General features: G+C 38.7%; 1 protein-coding gene and 1 long non-coding RNA gene across 6 annotated transcripts in view; one reads left to right on the forward strand and one right to left on the reverse strand.

The window, feature by feature from the left end:
- The first annotated feature begins 461 nt into the window (after positions 1-461).
- LOC116649688 lies at positions 462-4,033 on the forward strand. 2 transcript variants are annotated; one of them, XR_004302717.1, is made up of 3 exons: positions 462-1,146; positions 1,908-2,210; positions 3,949-4,033. It is a non-coding gene; the product is annotated as an uncharacterized LOC116649688 (long non-coding RNA). The 2 variants fall into 2 exon arrangements; XR_004302718.1 differs by lacking the exon at positions 3,949-4,033 and adding an exon at positions 3,107-3,559.
- Positions 2,204-19,443, reverse strand: part of RECQL (RecQ like helicase) — a 52,697-nt gene continuing 35,457 nt past the window's right edge. For all 4 annotated transcript variants that reach the window (XM_032432745.1, XM_032432747.1, XM_032432746.1 and 1 more), the window contains 9 exons: positions 15,843-16,009; positions 14,913-14,994; positions 13,821-13,969; positions 13,615-13,732; positions 12,919-13,057; positions 11,264-11,355; positions 4,006-4,225; positions 3,566-3,695; positions 2,204-3,045 (listed from right to left, as the gene is read on the reverse strand). In XM_032432745.1, the coding sequence (XP_032288636.1) occupies positions 2,902-3,045; positions 3,566-3,695; positions 4,006-4,225; positions 11,264-11,355; positions 12,919-13,057; positions 13,615-13,732; positions 13,821-13,969; positions 14,913-14,994; positions 15,843-16,009 (1,241 nt within the window). In that variant the 3' untranslated portion in view covers positions 2,204-2,901. The remainder of the gene's footprint in view (positions 3,046-3,565; positions 3,696-4,005; positions 4,226-11,263; positions 11,356-12,918; positions 13,058-13,614; positions 13,733-13,820; positions 13,970-14,912; positions 14,995-15,842; positions 16,010-19,443) is intronic.

Here is a 19,443-nt window from a genome sequence, read left to right on the forward strand (position 1 = left end):
GATTGTGGTGGTATTTTTGCACACAAAAGGACATTAGTTATACACAGGGGTGTAGGTTAGCTTATTTAATTCTCTCAGTAGCCATGGAATAGATGGTGTACATTTATGTTTCAGGTAAAGAAATCAAGTTTCAGTTAATTAAATAAAAATAAAAAGTTAAATATGTACAAGAGTTGGTATTTAAATCTCTTGGCTCCCAAGGCAAGTGTTCTAGCAGCGATTCCCAAAACTTTGTAGAAATACAATAAAAATAAATACAGTAGAGGAGAAATTAGCAATGTTGTAAGGAAAATTTAAAACGAATTTCCAGGGGCATCTGCGTGGTTCAGTCGGTTAAACGTCTGCCTTCGGCTCAGGTCATGATCCCAGGGTCCTGGGATCGAGCTCCACATCGGGCTCCCTGGTCAGCGGGGAGCCTGCTTCTCCCTCTGCCTGCCTCTCCCCCTGCTTGAGCTCGCTCTCTCTTTCTCTCTCAAACAAAAATGAATTCCCAGCATTAGTTGCTGAAATCAGTTAAGATTTCCTGAGGCTGGACATCACCTATTATATCGATCTGCCTGACCACTGAGGTTTAACTGCATGGGAGGCCTTAACTATCTAGCACAAAAAACTAAGGATTAGGAAAAGGAATGAATTTTTCAATGATAATTTGTCATCTCTACTTCTGATGACGAACTTACTCTGAAAAAAGAGACTGCTATTAATTAGTAGTATTCTTACCTGGTATACCCTGAAATGTTGTATCTATATGTAATCGTTTATTGAAACATACAGATTTGGTATCATCCTTTAATTTTAAAGGCAGTAATATCAAATAGCAAAATCAAGTTTGGTTAGTGTGGATTGGTGACTGCTTATCTATGCCAGAGACAATCGAACTAGTCCTCTAGCTCGCTAGATCTAGCCAATCTCAAGGACTGTCAACAGTGAACCCCTTTAAGAAATTTTGTAAGGTATTGTTAAAGTAGAACAATGAAAACTTTTATGTCATAACATTTTTTTCTTGCAGATGAGGCTGTGGACGCAGGCTAGACAGATGGGATGGTATGCAGCAAAGTGCATGGCTGCAGCTAGTTTAAGAGAATCTACTGACATGGACTTCAGCTTTGAACTTTTTGCTCATGTAACAAAATTTTTAAACTATAGGTAAGATTCTAGATAAGCAGATTAGTGACTTTTTCTGCTTGTTAGTCTTGTAACTAATTATCTGGTTTTCTCATTGAATAAGAATTTACATGGTTTTCATCATTTTAGAGAAAATCACCAGTTTCCTAGTTCTTGCAAATCAAACCTGGTATTATTGCTGGTCTTAATTACTAATCATTACCTACCTTCTTGCTATACTATTTTATAGTTAAGGGGGGGGGGGGGGAGTCTCTTTCAGATTTGTTCCCTGTTGATGCATTTCTGCATTTATTTGAGATTCATTCTTGCTTTGTGAGGGGAACTAATAGCTATCATACTCAAGAATGAACCAGGTGCTTTGCCTTGCATATTATTTACTCCGCGTTACATTACTCTGAGCCAAGTCTTTTCTTCATAATTTACTGATGAGGAGGAACACACATACATAAAGTTTAAGGAGATTAATTTGCTCGTGAAAGATCTAACTCAGTTCCTTATTAAATCTTTAGTCATGACTCTAGGCTAATATAGTCCAGATCCTACATATTTAATTCACTAGATACTTTTAATGATCATAGAGATTGTGGGGTAGTGTCATCTGTACAATAAATGCAATGTCATTCAAATGTTTTCTTTGTGACCCACCTCTCCACTGACACTTCTAGCTGTAAAATTTTGTGAATAGATTTTTGTGCTGGCCATTCTAGGTTAACACAGTGTAACTGCATATCATGTTTCCTTTTTGGTACTTACTAGAATACTTTTATCATCTCTGTGTACAGGTCGTAATGCTGGAAGATAAAACGCACAGGGCTTAGGTTCAGATCATGAATTAATGCTGAGATGTACGAAAAGGACAAGAATATGTCAAAGTTGTCATGCAGAATGGGCGAATGATGGGAGCTGTCTTAATTGGTGAAACTGATTTAGAAGAAGCATTTGAAAACTTAATTTTAAATCAGACGGATCTTTCATCATATGGAGATGTGCTAGATCCAAATACTGATTTAGAAGATTATGTAGTTCTTAAAATGCCTTTTTTAATCAAAATGAAGTTCGAAACAACACATGAAAGTCACAATAAGGTAAATGCACTGATTTAATGAAATTAAGAATACAGAAGTGATAATGATTCCAGTGAGAAAGTACTAAAGTATAAATAAAATTGCAAAGATCAACTAATATACAGTTACTTTTCTCCAACAGAAAAATGACCACTTATATAAGTGTAAGGATTTAAGTTAATCCTGATTTAGCCTTGGAGCAGATTTAGCTAGGCTGTTATCAAGTATTGGCCAACAGCTTGGTCTGGTATGCCAGACTCATTCTATGATTATGAAATATGAGAGGGTTATGGTTTCAAGAGGCTTATTGTTTTGTTTTACTTAGAGATATAGCAATAGCTTCCTTGCTAATATCATTAGTATTGATACCTTATTCCTTTTACATTTGGATTCTACAGCTGTTACGAGCTGAAATCACTCCCTTTCTGTGATAAGCCTATGTAAAATACTCCATATAACATTACTATCAAAAGGTATGTGAAGGGATAAAGGATTTAAGATATGTGAACTCATTCTTAAATATTTTACATTAAAATTATTTTTCTTTCATACTGTAAATTTATATAAGTCATGATCTCAAATTTTCAAGTCTTCAATACTTCAGAGGTAAGTTCCATATGTATAAAATATTAATAAAATTGTCTTTAACTTTTAACTACAAAATAATGGTGTATACACGTATAAACTGTTTTCTTGGATAATTTAGAAACACTCATGCATCATCAATTTTTCTTTTCTTAGTCCCTGTATTCTTAGATTGCTGGAGCATGTCTGCAGACTTCTTGAAGTTACCTGAATTTTTTTCTTCCCTTTTTTTATCAGCTCCTTCAGAATGACAAGTTTGAGATGATTCAATCTGCAAATAAAAACAAAGCAAACACTCTGGTCACAACTCAGCTGTTCCATTTTCTTTTCAGATTAATAATCCCACTGGTCCTTCATAGGAGCCCTACGCTGAAGGGATATGCTGTCAGAGACACAGTGGTACACAGCATATTTTTGCAGGCTTGAGAGTACTGAGTGTGTGAGGGTCATTGGTTCTCGACCTCTGCTGCTCAGGCCGACTTCTCAACCAGTGTTGATCCACAGCCAACATTGTGAGGGCAGGATGCATCACAAATTAAACAACACTAAAACGGACTCTTCACATTCTAAAAGGTTGGAAACTCTAGTCTATGTTAAAAGGGAGACTAGTTTAAACTATTAGTTACCATCTCTACAGAAAGTAAAGGTTTGTTTTCTCTCTTCCATGCTCAGATTCTAAGAAGAAAACTGCTTATCTCTTATGTTCCACTGGGCCCAGGACAGTACTAGTTAGAGCATCCCATAAGCTCTCATGTGCTTTTTTCAGTATATAGAAAGGAATAGCTAGTTACCCTGAAACAGCTCTGCATGGGCTTCTTTACTTGCATAGCAATGACATGTGTCTCACTGTTCAGAAGATTGGCTTTAGGTCCTATTTTCAAATATGAGATGGTAGCAAACGCTGTGAAACTGTGGTCTTCTCTGTGGAAAGTAAAGGCTGACACTCAGAAAGGCTTGCAGAAATTATAAACAAACAAATTTATTAAAATCCATAAATTTTAATAATTTCAATACACTGATAGGGACTGAAACTTGCACAAAACAAATACTTTCTATAAATTGCACTTTTTTTGACAAACAGTGATCAGTTAAAGTTGGAGTTTACTAGGTAAATTTTATATGGCATTTAAGAGTTTTATATGAAACAACTGGAAAACTACTTGTTCTGTTGCAGTTATGAGAAACAATCATAAAGACAACACCAAAGGACAAGAAATGGATTTGTATATACTTAAGATACTGCTGTAGAAGAAGATGTACAATAATTTTCTCCAGGTCTTCACGAGCAAGTTTGGGCGGAGCAACACCTGCCACTCTCAATTTTGCTGCACCCTTTCCCATCCAAGAATCAATCAGTTTCAGTGGCGTGAGCTTTTCATTCAGGTCCTCTGCCTGCTTCAGGATCTTGATTAGATCTCTGCAGTGTGCTGTGACATTCTTTCTTTCACATGCTGTAATGAGACAGGCAACTGGGATTTAGAAATTACAGCAAGCACAGGCTAGTTGAAGTGGTTTAAAATGAGTCATCCACATCAGCCACCCTAAACTGTTTTGTTCTGCATTAGAACTAGGCTATTCCCTAAGTCTATCACTAAACTAAGTTAGAGTCTCTGTAAGACATTATTGAATTTACAGTAATGTAAAGACAATAAGCTGGTTACCAGAAGGCCTTGGGGTATGCTCTAGGAACTACGGTGTATGCCATACATGACAGAGAGTTATAAGAGAATCCGTCTGTTTTTCATATTTACCTGATTTGTGCTCATTAAGCAACATTTTGAAAACTATGGCTTCCTCCACACTCTGATTTAGAGACAAGAATGTCCTGCTCAGATACTCCTAATTACTGATTTTAGCACCCGACTTATATATGTATCAGACTTTTGTTAATGTGGTCAGTATAATGCAGTATAATAAACTCATATACAAGTTTCTCTAGCTGCAAAGTTAAAATTATAGTGACCTTCACCCACCAAGACATCAAAACTGAGAGAACTGGTTAGTCCAACTCTTCAGACACAACACACAGGATAAAAAAAGTGAAAATACAGCACCAAAACACTGCTAAATTAGTGTCTGAGTGGTTAGCCATTATCTAGATCAGAAATGATTGACCATAATCTCTCTTTTGCATTAAATTTCTCTTCCCAATCGGTGACTAGCCTTTTCTTATAATAGCATTACTATTCAGAAGAATTTAAACTTTCCTTCACTTCTTAAAAATTTAACATGCCTATAATATAGCAATGTAAGATACATACATCCACACAGCACTTTTCCCTTTATTTACCTTAGCTTTAAAACTTTTGAATTGTTGCAGGGCACCTGGGTGGATCAGTTGTTAAGCATCTGCCTTCAGCTCAGGTCATGGTCCCAGGGTCCTGGGATCGAGCCCCACATTGGGCTCCCTGCTCAGTGGGAAGCCTGCTTCTCCCTCTCCCACTCCCCCTGCTTTGTTCCCTCTCTCGCTGTCTCTGTCAAATGAATGAATAAAATCTTTAAAAAAAAAACAAAAACAAAAAACGGGGCACCTGGGTGGGGCTCAGTCGTTAAGCATCTGCCTTTGGCTCAGGTCATGGTCCCAGAGTCCTGGGGTCGAGCCCCATATCGGGCTCCCTGCTCAGCAGGAAGCCTGCTTCTCCCTCTCCCACTCCCCCTGCTTGTGTTCCCTCTTTTGCTGTGTCTGTCTCTGTCAAATAAATAAAAATATTAAAAAAAAAAACAAACTTTTGAATTGTTGCTTTTGAACCTAGAAAATGCTATTCACAGCTTGCTTAATCCATTTTGGGGTCTAATATTGCCCCCATGTAGTCCTAGCTATATATATTAGCCTATAAAAATTTAAAAACAATGAACTAGGGAGTGTTCCAGTCTAAGATGGTGACACAGGAAGATCCTGAACTCCCCTCCATGGGCACACCAAATCTACACCTATTTATAGGCAATTCCTCCTGAAGAACAACTGAGAGCTCACTGAACAGCTTCTGTACAACAACACAGACCACCTAGAGAACAGCGAGAGAGACTGAGAGGTGGTAACAAAGGGTGACCCCACCCCCGATGCTGCAAACTGCAGTGCAGAGGATAGTAACGAGGTACCAGGAACAGATTCATCTATGTTGGGCCACAGAAAATAAAAGCCATGGCTTCAAAGAACCACCAGAATATAAAGGAAATAGCCCTTGAACCATGCTAACTATCTGTGGGTTGGAGGGTCCAGTGAATGCCACAGTTTATGTCCCCCACCACCTTGACAGCATAGATGGGAGCATGGCCCAGGCGCCCTATCAGCCTACCACCTCAGTGAGCTCTGGGCCCCCAAAGCACACCAGCCCCAGCTGTCCCACCAAGGCAGCCCCATGGTGGTGCACACGAGGACAGCCCTGGTCAGTGCTCACTACAGCTCCACAAAGCACCTCAGAACACTCCAGGCCTGCACGACTTTGGCTTCAGACAGCTTTCTAGGCCATCCCCCAGCTTCCCTGCCAGGACAACCTGGCTTGCACTCACTTCAGCTGTCCTTCCAGGGCACCATCTGTGCAAAGAGCCCTGTGAATGCCCCAGCCCTTTCAACTACAGCTGACTGCCAGGTTGTCCCCTGCACGAAGCACCCAGGGATCTCCTCAGCCAGCAACCCGCTGCAGCTCCAGCTGCCCCAACCAGGGCACCTTCTGTGCATGCCAGAATATCCCAATTTACACCCACTTCGGTTTCAGCCATCCTGCCAGGGTGCCCTATGCATGGAGAACCCCAGGACCACCCCTGGCTTGCACCCACTTTAGCTTCATCTGTCCTGCCACGGTACCCTCGGCAAAGAGACTCAGAAATGCCCCAGCCCACACCCACTTAAACTCCAGCCATCCCACCAAGGTGACCCCACTACAGGGTCCCCTGCAACCTCTAGCCCATGCCAGCCACAGCTCCAGCCAGTCAACAAAAATCACCGGACATGTACTATCTACATACACAGGGGACAACCACACACCAAGACCATTCCTTCAACTTTGGGATAAGCAGCAGTTCTGCCTCATTCATGGAAACAAACACAAAGTCAAGCAAAATGGGGAAACAAGGGAATATGCTCCAAATCAAAAAACAAGACAAAACCTCAATATAAGAACTTAATGAAATGGTGATAATATGCATGACGAAGAGTTGAAAGTAATGATCTTAAAAATGCTTGCTGGACTGAAGGATGAAAAAACTCTAAGAACTTCAACAAAAAACTGGAAACTACAAAGAACCAGAGTTGAAAAATACAACAACTGAAATGAAAAATACATTAGAGGGAATCAACAGTTGATTAATGGATGCAGAAGAACAGATCAATGATCTGGAAGGTGGGGTAATGGACAGCACCCAGCAAAAATAAATAATTTTTAAAAATGAGGATAAGTTAAGGGATCTGTTAGACAATATCAAGTGAACATTCATATTATAGAGGTCCCAGAAACAGAAAAGAGAAAGGGGCAGAAAATTTGAAGAAATAGCTGAAAACTTCCCCAAGGAAGGAAACAAACACCCAGATTCAGGAAGCACACAGAGCCCCTTAACAAGATGAACTCAAGAAGGTCCACAACACAAAATTAAAATGTCAAAGATTAAAGAGAAAAGTGTAAAAGCAAGAGAGAAACAAAAAGTTACATAAAAGAAAAACCACATAAGGCTATCAGCTGATTTTTTGGCAGAAACTTTGCAGGCCAGAAGAGTGTGGCACGATACATTCACAGTGCTGAAAGGAAAAAAACCTACAATCAAGAATACCCAGGAAGATTATCATTCAGAATTGAAGAAGAGAGAGAGTTCACAAACAAAAGGTAAAGGAGTTCATCACCACTAAACTGGCCTTATAAGAAATCCTAAAGGGACTTCTTTAAGTGGAAAAGAAAAGGCCATAATTAGATGTAGGGAAATTATCAATAAAAAGATGTAATACATGGCAACATATACATAAACCATGGAGGGGGTGTGAAAAAGAAGTTCTTTTAGAATGTGTTCAAACTTAAATGACCATCATCTAATATACACTGCTTTATACTTAGAATGTTATATATGAACCTCATGGTAACCACAAACCCAACACCTGTAATAGATAAAGGGAAAAAATACAGTATACAGAATATAGTCAATGGTACTGCAATAGTGTTATGTGGTGACAGATGGTAGCTACACTTCTGATGGGCACAGCATAACTTACAGAGTTGCTGAATCACTATGTTGTACATCTGAAACCAATGTAACATTGCGTTAACTCAAATAAAAGAAATAAGAAATTAAAAAAATAGGGGCTCTTGGTTGGCTTATCAGTGGAGGATGCAACTCTTGATCTCAGGATTGTGAGTTTGAGCCCCACACTGGGCATAGAGATTACTTTTTAAAAAATTTTAAAAATAAAACAATAAAAAGGCAAACTTAAAAAAATGTGGGAAAAAAAGTAATAGAAAGCCAAACATAACACCACAGAAAGTCATCAATCACAAAGAAAGCAAGAAAAGAAAACTACAAAACAACCAGAAAACAACAAAATGGCAATAAGTAAACAGCTATCAATAATTACTTTAAATGTAAATGGTCTAAATGTTCCACTCAAAAAACACGGTGCTGGAATGATATACAAAACAAGACTCGGGGTGCCTGGGTGGCTCAGTTAAGCGTCTGCCTTTGGCTCAAGTCATGATCCCAGGGTCCTGGGATGGAGTCCCGCATCGGGCTCCTTGCTCAGTGGGGAGCCTGCTTCTCGCTCTCTTGCTCTCTCTGTCAAATAAATATATAAAACTTTAAAAAAAAAAAAGACTCATCTATATGCTGCCTATAAGAGACTTACTTCAGCCCTAAAGACACATACAGATTAAAAGTGAAGGGATGGAAAAACATGCAAAATGGAAGCAAAAAGAAAAGCCAAGTCCAAGACCAGATGGGTTCACAGATGAATTCTACCAAACATACATCTCCTGAAACTATACCAAAAAACAGAAGAAGGAAAGCTTCCAAATACATTCCATGAGGCCATAATTACCCTGATACCAAACCAGACAAAGACAACACACAAAAAGCTACAGGCCAATATCACCTATGCACACAGATGCAAAATTCCTCAACAAAATATTAGCAAACCACATTCAACAACACATTAAAAGGATCATTCACCAGAATGAAGTGATATTTATTCCCGGGATACATGGATGGTTCAATATTTGCAAATCAATCAATGTGATACTCATTTATAAGAGATAGAATAAAAACCATGTATCATCTGAATAGAGGCAAAAAAAGCATCTGACAAAATTCAACATCTGTTCATGATAAAACCTCCATAAAGCAGGTGTAGAGGGAACATACTTCAACATAATAAAGGCCATACATGAAGAATCTAGAGCTCACATTACACTCAATGGTGAAAAACTGAGAGCTTTTTCTCCAAGGTCAGGAGCAAGACAAGGGTGTCCACTTTTATTCAACACAGTACTAGAAGTCCTAGCCACAGCAAGAAAAAGAAATAAACCCATATTGGTAAGGAAGAAGTTAAAACTATTTGTAGGTGACATGATACTATACATGGAAAACCTTAAAGACTCAACTGAACTATTAGAATAAACGAATTCAGTAAAGTTGCAGGATACAAAATACACAGAGATCAGTTACATTTCTATATGCTAATAACGAAGTAGCAGAAAGATAAATTATAAAAGACAATTCCATTTACAATTGCACCAAACATAATAAAATACTCAAGAATAAACTTAAACCAAGGAAGCAAGAGAACCTATACTCTGAAAACTATAAAACACTGATGAAAGAAATTGAAGACTACACAAGCAAATGGAAAGATATTCGATGCTCATGGATTGGAAGAATACTGGTAAAATGCCTACTACACAAAGCAATCTACAGATTCACTGTCATCTCTATCAAAATACCAACACCATTTTTCATAGAAGTAGAACAAATAATCTTAAAATTTGTATGGGACCACAAAAGACCTCAAAGAAATCTTGAGAAAGAACAAAGCTAGTTCAAATCCCAGATTTCAAGATATACTACGAACCTGTAATAATCAAACGATATGGTACCGGCACAAAAATAGACACAGATCAATGAAAAAGAATACCCCAGAAATCAACCCACATTTGTATATCTGGTCGATCTATGACAAAGGATGAAAGAATATAGAGAAAAAGACACTCTCTTCAATAAATGGTGTTGGGAAACCTGGACCACTTTCTTCCCATATACAAAAACAAATTCAAAATGGATTAAAGACCTAAATGTAAGACCTGTAACCATAAAATGCCAGAAGAGAACATAGGCGGTAATTTCTCTGACATTGGCCATAGCAACGTTTTTCTGAATATGTCTCCTCATGCAAGGGAAACAAAAGCAAAAATAAATTACTGGGACCACAGCAAACCAAAAAGCTTTTGCACAGTGAAGAAAACCATGAACAAAACTAAAAGACAATCTACTGAATGAGAGAAGATATTTGCAAATGACATATCCGATAAAAGTTTAGTATCCAAGATATATAAAGAACTTACACAACTCAAAACCAAAAAACAACAATAATAATCCAATTAAAAATGGGCAGAGGACCTAAATAGACATTTTCCCAAATAAGACCTACAAACAGCCAACAGACACATGAAAAGATGCTCACCATCACTAATCATTAGGGAAATGCAAATCAAAACCACAGTGAGATATCACCTCACACCTATAAGAATGGCTAGAATCAAAAACACAAGAAACAACAAGTGTTGGTGAGGATGTGGAGAAAATGGAACCCTTGTACACCACTGGCAGCAATACAAACTGATGCAGCCACTGTGGAAGACAGTACGGAGGTTCCTCAAAAAATTAAAAACAGAACTACCACATGATCCCGTAATTCCCCTACCTGATACTTACCCTCCCCAAAAACGAAAACACTAATTTGAAAAGATATATGTACCATTACATTTATAGCCAAGATATGGTAGCATCCCAAGTGTCCACTGATATGCCACTGTGGTATATATACACAATGCAGTATTACTCAGCCATAAAAAAGAATGAGATCTTGTTATTTGCAACAATACGAATGGACAGAGGGTATTATGCTAAGTGAAATAAGTCAGACAAAGACAATACCATAGGATTTCACTTATATGTAGAATCTAAGAAACAAAACAAAGGAATAAGCAGAAAGCAGAAACTGACCCACAAATACAGAGAACAAACCGATGTTTGCCAGAGGGGAGGGAGGTGGGGGGATGGGTAAAATGGATGAAGGGCAGTGGGAGTACGGGCTTACAGTTATGGAATGAGTAAGTCATGCGGTGAGAGGTACAGCACAGGGAATATATAGTCAAAGGTACTGTAACAGCACTGCACGGTGACGGACGGTAGCTGTACTTGTAGTGGGCAGCACAGTGCGCAGACTTACGGAATCACTACGTTGTACACCTGACGCTAACGTAACACTGCTTCAATTAGAAAAACTGTGAACTCACCAATGTCTTCACAACAATTATCACACATTCTGTTGCATGCTTCTGAATTCCACACTTCATCAAAATGTTGAGCTATCAATACACGGCGACACCTGCAAACACATTTAGAGATACAAATTATTAAATGACCTAAGAAGTTTTAAGAATCCCTATTTCAAAACACAGAGTTATACATTATATTAGTTTCCTAATGCTGTCATAACATTACCACAAGCTTAGTGGCTTAAAACAACAAAAATTTATTATCTTAAATTTCTATAGAAGTCTGACATGGGTCTCTCTGGCTTAAAATCAAGGTGTCATCAGGGATGGATTTCTTCTGGAGGCTCTAAGGGAAGATCTGTTTCCTTGTCCCTTCCAGTTTCTAGAGAATGCGTGAATTCCTTGGCCATGCCTCCCTTTCCTCCATCTTCAAAGCCAGTGAAGTATCATTCTGACCTTCCCTGCTTCCTTCCACATTTAGGACCCTTGTGATTATACTGGACCCATCGAAACAACCCAGGGTTATACCCTAGTCTCTGGGAGACTGTTCTTCTGCCTACCACATATAATTTTTTCCATATGTATTTGATAAATACTTCTTCCAGAAGTTGTCTAAGATTCCCTTTGAGATTCAATAGTGTGCAAAAATTAAGAGACTTTCCCTGATAGCAAAGCAGTTTCTTGTATTGTAGCAGTTTCTTGTATTTGACTCTAAACCCCAAAATATGCTTCTTGGGAGTCTATTGGATATCTAAGGAAATTTTCATTTTCTTATTTCTTTAACGAGATTGTTGCACCACCTATAGGAAAGAAATGACATTTTCTGTCACAGTCCAATAACTGCTTATAAGTTCAAAATTTGTGAGTCCTTTTTAGGATGGGCAATAAGAGTACAAAAATAGGACTAACACTGAAAAGCCATCAGGGAACTATATGGTCTAACTAAAACCACCCTAAATAGATTTAAATTTATTTCTTAAGGAGAAACTTAACCCTGTTCTCAACTATTTCATCAGCTCATCAGCTGGTGAGATGGTACCTGTTACCGAGCCAAGCTCAGCTCTCAAAATGCCTATCATGTATACCTTTTCAAAATTAGTAAAGCATGTAGCTATATTTCAGAGCCAGAGAGAAAAGGCTTGGACTCATTTGTATCAAAACTTTCAATAAAAGGGGGATGGATAAAATAAGGTGAAGGGGATTAAGAGGTACAATCTTCCAGTTATAAAATAAATATGACTGGGGGATGTAATACACAGCCGAGGGAATATAGTCCTTAATATTGTAACAACTCTGTAGGGTGACAGAGGGTCACTAGACTTACTGTGGTGACCATTTCGTAATGTATATGAATACTGATTCACTATGTTGTATACCTAAAACGTAGTGTCAGTTATTCTTTAATTAAAATCAGCATCTCAATATGCTTGTTTTACTTTAAAAACAAAACAATAAAAAATAGTTTTGGAGGATTATCAGGGAGAGAGAGAGAATATCTCTTCTTGAATTAAGGCAGATCCTGAGGGTTCATGTACTGACATTTGCTTTTACAGGTTTGTACTTGATATTCTACCAGTGTCTTTACTTACTGAGCAAGTACTCAAAGTAATTTCATAGACTTTCATATAGTGCTTATGTTTAAATAACAAGTTATAAAAATGTATGTGGCTTACTTGCTTATGTTTTGACAGTATGACACCATCTCATAAAGCTTCTGTTGTCCCACATTTTCCATCACCACCATTGAACTTATTCTGAATATATCTCCAAAGCCATAATACAAAATACAGTCCGCTTTCATGTCATCTCGACCTATAGTGTGAGAAATCTTGAGATTGATTACTTGAAAATTTCAAAATATGCAAAAATAATATGTATAAAATCAGCTGACAATGCTTCACAGTGTACATGTATCACATTTAGAAATTTCAGAGAAATGAAAGTTAATTTTTAACAGCTGCCCTCAAATTATAAAAAGAAAAAAAATGACTAAAGAGACTTATCAACAATCAGCTTTATAACTTAAAAAAATATGTGCATAATCTAGTTACTGAAGTTATAAACTTGAAATCACTAATTAAAAATTCAGAAGGCAAAGATGGACATCAAATGATCTTAGCAAACATAGGAAACAATTCATAACACTCCCATACAAGGAAGATAAGCACTTAGGTACACAGGTACAATTAAGTATAAAACTGCAAAAAAAAATAAAAACTAAAAATTAAAAAACTACAAAAATGACTTCATTGTTCTAAAATACTAGCTAATAAAGAAGGTTAAAAATACAGAATCATTAAACATCATCTATAGTGTGTTTTTTAGAAAAGCTTTGTTAAAATTTACTTCTGGATAAGAGTTGTACATACCTGCACGTCCACTCTCTTGGTAATAATTTTCAATAGATTTACTCATTGAATGATGGATAACAAACCTCACATCTGGTTTATCAATTCCCATACCAAATGCAACTGTGGCCACTACTACCTAAAATGTTTTAACATTTTATGTTAATTAAATCAAGTTAAAATATTTTTAATGTTAACTAGGCCTCTATTGAAGATATATACTTAACCTGAATTTCACTGGCTGACCATCTTCGATGAACATTGGTCTTATCTTCCGGTTCCATATTGGCATGGTACGCTCCTGCTTGAATTCCCAGTTTCTGTAAACTAACTGTAACTTGCTCAGAGTCTTTCTGAGAAAAGCAATATATAATTCCTGTAGTAAAATATGTTCAATTGTTAGATATATATAATTTTTAACACACATTCAAGATACTGATTAATATAACGCATGGTAGAAAAAGATTTAGAAAAAATTCAAAGGTCCTGACACCTAATGACTTTCTCATATAATTCAAGATTTGATCAGCAGCTTGCTCTAAAGCACAAATAAGCCCCGGGCCACCAGTCTTGGTTCCCATCACCTCTTTCTTCTCTCGAGTATGATGTGAAAAGTTTTATGTGCAAGTGACTGGGGACCTGCACTGAACACAGGTAACAGATTTCTCTATTTGCGGGGCTGGCCAGAACTTCTCATGTGCTGACTGATAAACCCTGTGAAGCTCCGGGAGGGATAAAGAGCTGCAGTCTTTCTCAAATTTGACCCTGGAGCTCCTTTCACCCAGGGCACCATTAATATCTCCTGAAAATCTGTAGAACAGCTTTGAAAGGCTCACTTTTACACAGACTCTGTGCTTCAGGAACACCTGTCTATGCATTAATCCTGGAACACATAGACAAATAATCTCAGTTCCATCTACAGTTAACTCATTCAATATGTACTATTTATTCCTTAATGTGTCCTTTGCTATGAAGGACTGTATATTACATCCCTTCAGAAAATCACTGCTTAACCTTCTATCTTATACACAGTGGATACTTACTACATGTGTATATAAATATGCATTATATCATTAGGTCCACTGTTTAAAGCAGTTAGGTGCAAATAAACAAAAACAAAGTTTTATGACTCATAATCTGTCCCATGAGCAAATGACACACCCAATTTCTAAGATGAATTTTATCATACCATTTTCAAGTATCTTCTGCCATGCACTAATATTTTTGGTTGCTAATCATGTATCAGTAGATCAGTGTAATATTAATTACTTTTCAAAAGTTCTCTCTCAGTCTTCAAAGTTGGTTTGTTTTTATATTACCTGATTGCCCTTTGTATCTCCCATTAATGAGCTTTACAATATCCTCGATAAAATCTTCAGTGTTGGAGGGCTTCTGCCGAATCTAAGAAAAAGCTAACTTATTACAGAATAAATTAATGAGCACCATCCATGTAGCTGTTTACTTACAACTTTCAGGGTACCATGCTTTTATGGGCACAGAGCTTTTTCTCTTATTCTTATATTCACCTCCCTGACTCTTCTTGATTCTTGGTTTTGAATTTACTGGGGAAGAAGAGGCACAGAAGCAGCCAACAATTTGTAAAGATGGAGACCTTTTTATTTTCTGGGTTTTTTTGTTTTTGTTTTTGTTTTTTTAAGTAGGCGCCACGCCCAGTGTGGAGTCCAATGTGGGGCTTGAACTCACAACTGAAATCAAGACCTAAGCTGTGATCAAGAGTTCGAAGCTTAACTGACTGAGCCACCCAGGCGCCCCTATTTTCTGATGCTACTTTCATAAAAACATAAACCATGGTATAAATAATTTCAGTGAAAACTCAGAAAAATATTATCTATTCTTTTAAAAGGATTAGAAAGAAGGGAAAAATTAGCTGTTAAGCTATATAATCTAAATGGAGTATCAGCAAATCTTTAATGGCATAGTAATGTATTATTTTGTAAGTAACTTCAAGAAATGTCATTAGGGTCCTTGGTATCAATCTACACCTTCTCTCCATCCCTGCAAGAATGTGCATCCATTTCACAAGGCGATATCTTTTATTTAACCCAGCAAAGGATTATGCAGCAACAGAGATACATGAAGAAAGCATTAATTACTGATCTGCTTATAATCGCCTCCTGATTTTAAAAACTTTTAAAAAGAGTTAACTGTTACTCATGTAAATAAACATAATGAAAAGGTAACCTCCATTGCAATCCTTCACGAAAGTAATAAACTGATATAGAAGTTACCTCATAATAAAGATTCGGCCGATTAAAAGAAGCCGTGAAAGTAAAACACTTCTCCACACACAGTATTTTCTGGGCATCCTTCAGAACATGGCTTGTCGCGGTTGCAGTCAGCCCTATTAGTGCGGTGTTAGGGAACTGCCGCTTCAAGATACCAAGTGCCTTGTAATCTGGAAAAGAGAAAACACCAAGTGACCCACTTCCTACGCGTAAGGAGTAAATGACATCTTACCATTACGCAGTTAAGCAATGGTTGCTGGATTTTCTTTCCCCAGCTTGAGATATCTAATCTGCCATTGCTGCCTGGCCTTTCAGAGTAGGCAGGCTACTTCTAACTGGTTCTCAGAAACACTGTTCTGGCCCGCAGGCGAACTCGCTGTTGAAGAGAGGGAATACTAACACATTTCCAGTAAGCTGTGCGCTGGTCTGCACCCTCTGACCAGTGGCTCCAAGAGACAGTGGGAGTGGCCATAGCGTGTGGAATCTCTTACAACTGACAAGAGGTAAAAGAGGCCATCAGCCAAACTCCTGCTACCACCATTATCCTCCAAGTGTGGCAAAATCACACCAGAAAGCTTTTGGTGAATGCGCTGGGTTTTATAGAACTTATTTCTGGGAAACCATTCTGGGCTCATATTTGTCATGAACGTTTCCATCACTAGAAGAGCTGTCCTTAAGTACTTGAACTACTTGGAGAAAGTGGAAAGGAACTGTGGTCAAAACTGCTAAATGCAAAGCTAGAGGACTACTATGAAAACAGAGAAGGTTGCTGTTGGGGAAGTCGTGAAGGTTTCAAGGAGGTAACATTTGAGTTGGGTCTTGAAGGACACCAGCTCACTAGGAAGGGCAGAAGAAACCACCAGGCAGAGACACGGACATATACTGCAAAGACACGGGCATGAAATGACCTGTCATAGTCAGACAACAGCCAGCAGGTCCGTCAGGCTAACTCACAGGGTGTCGAGCTGGGTGCATCTCCTGTTGACTCTAGGAAGCTGGGAACCATGTTCTCTGTATGGCTCCAGGTGAGGGCTGGCCCAAAAGAGGACCTTGTGCAAGGTGGGGCAGGCAGAAGTGAACCAGCTACCATGATTCTCTGAAGATCTTTCCAGGCAGATGGGAAGAGGGACAGATGCGAGGTGCCCAGCCAGTTCTAGCTTATCCTAGTTTTTTTTTGCACTTCTTCCCAACTGTAGGCCTTGCCCACCAACAGGCCCCACTACATGCTTGGCAGCAGACCCACAGCGCTGACAGCTATTCAGAGAGAGCTTACCAGAGACATCTCACGAGCTTCCCCTTTGTGGCTCCCTCTGGCATTGGCCATGCCAGTTGGACTCCCCTACAAGCTCTAGTTGATCTCCCACACCAGTGCTTCAGGAAACCAGTGACTTTTCTCTGATCCTCCATCCTTTACATCCCCCGTCCTCACACCATTGTACAGGGTTTGCTTCCTAACATAAATCCCTCATCACCTGCCATTCACAGTAGAAACCCAAGAACTAGAACCCCATAGGTTCTGGTGACTATTGGGATATGGGCCCTGGGGGAGATGGGAGTGGGGAGCAGGGGGAGGAAAGGGGAGGGAAAGAATCCAAGATTCATCCATTCGTGTCAAGCATGTCTCCAGGTACTGAAGATTAAGTGGTGAACAAAACAAGGATACTATGCCAATGGAAGTACAATTCAAGCAAAGAAACCAGACAAAACAGAGTAAACCAGTAAGTATGTTATTATCAGAGAGTGAGAAGAGCTCATAGTGGTAATCCCAGTGTAGTAGGAATATAAGGAGGGAGGAAGGAAGAACAGGAAATCAGGTAGAGACAAAGGGGACAGACCACATATCGCCTTATGGACCCCAGTTAAGAATATGGAATTTTTTCTAAGTACAAAGAAGATCTGCCAGGTAGTTTAGGAAGGGAAGTACAAGGTTTGATTTATACGTAGAAAAGACCACTTTGGTTACTGTGTGGGGAATGAACTATAAAAGAGTAAGACTGGAATCACAGACTAGTGAGGGAGCCATTGTAGTAGGCCAGTGGAAAGGAACCCAAGTGGACCTAAGAGACAGCAGTACTGACAAAGAGAAGTGGACAAACTTGAGATTCAGTTCAGAGGTAGAATTGACAGGACTTGGTGATGGATTGGATCTGCAGAGGTAGGATGAACCAAGCATGATGTGCCACTATTACATTATTTGTTCTTAGCTCCAACTCCACCCTTCTATAACCTGCTCTGCGGCACTGGAGCGGGCAATCTGCACACTCCATATCTGCTTTGCCAGCTGGCCCTAGAAGGACAGAGTACGAGGCTGGGGGAGGAAGAAGGGTCTTGTTCCTTCCTTTTTGCTTCCTGTAGGTTTACTTGTGTTCTCAAGAACATCACCCCAGAAGGTGTCTTCATCCCTACAGCAGCACTATATCTTCATAGGAGCAGCTGAATACAGTTGGCTGTTTTTCCAAGCTTTGGAGAACCCGCTTCATCACAGGTCCCCCCCCACCTCTGCCTCCTCTAAGAGACACCAGCACCAGGGAGCTGTGGCTCCTTAGAGGTCAGAGTTTCAGCTCCACAAAGACCCTCCTCTCAAGCTTATTACTTCCAACCTTGTCTTCCTGTTTAGCAAAAAGACAAGCATGCGCACTCTCACTACCCTTATTCAACATAGTACTGGAAGTCCTAGCCAGAGAAATTGGGCAAGAAAAATAAAAGGCATCCAAATTGAAACAGAATAAGTTCCAACTGTCACTATTTGCAGATGACATGCAATTACATATAGAAAATTTGTAGAACACAAAATGAATACACAAAAATCAGTTGTGTGTGTTTTTTTTTTTTTAAAGATTATTTATTTGACAGAGAGAGAGAGAGTACAAGCAGAGGGAGTGGCAGAAGTGGAAGGAGAAGCAGGCTCTCCACTGAGCAGGGAGCCTGACGTGGGGCTCAATCCCAAGACCCTGGGATCATGATCTGAGCCAAAGGCAGACACTTAACCAACTGAGCCACCCAGGTGCCCCTGTTGTGTTTCTATATACTAATAACAGACTATTAGAAAGAGAAATTAAGAAAACAATTCCATTTATAATTGCATCAAGAAGAATAAAATGCCAAAGGATAAACGTAACCAAGGAAGTAAAAGACCTATACACTTGAAAACTGTAAGACACTGATACAAGAAATTGAAAATAACACAAATAAATGGAAAGATATTCTGTGTCTATGAACTAGAAGATTTAGCACTGTTAAAATATCCATATACCCAGAGCAATCAACAGATTCAATGCAATCCCTATCAAGAGTCCAGTGGCATTTTTCACAGAACTAGAAACAACCTAAAATTTGTATGGAACCACAAAAGGACCCCAATAGCCAAGGCAATCCTAAGAAAGAAGAACAAAGCTGGAGGCATCAAACTTCCTGATTTCGAACCATATCACAAAGTTACAGTAATCAAAATGGTATGGTATTAGCATTAAAACACAAACATGGATCAACAAAACAGAATAAAGAACCCAAAAATAAACCCACACATATACGGTCAATTAATTTATGACAAAGGCATCAAGAATATACAATGGAGAAGCAACAGACTCTTCAATAAATGGTATTG

This window comes from Phoca vitulina, unplaced genomic scaffold (genome assembly GCF_004348235.1).
Source record: "Phoca vitulina isolate PV1807 unplaced genomic scaffold, GSC_HSeal_1.0 scaffold49, whole genome shotgun sequence".
NCBI classification, from domain to species: domain Eukaryota; kingdom Metazoa; phylum Chordata; class Mammalia; order Carnivora; family Phocidae; genus Phoca; species Phoca vitulina.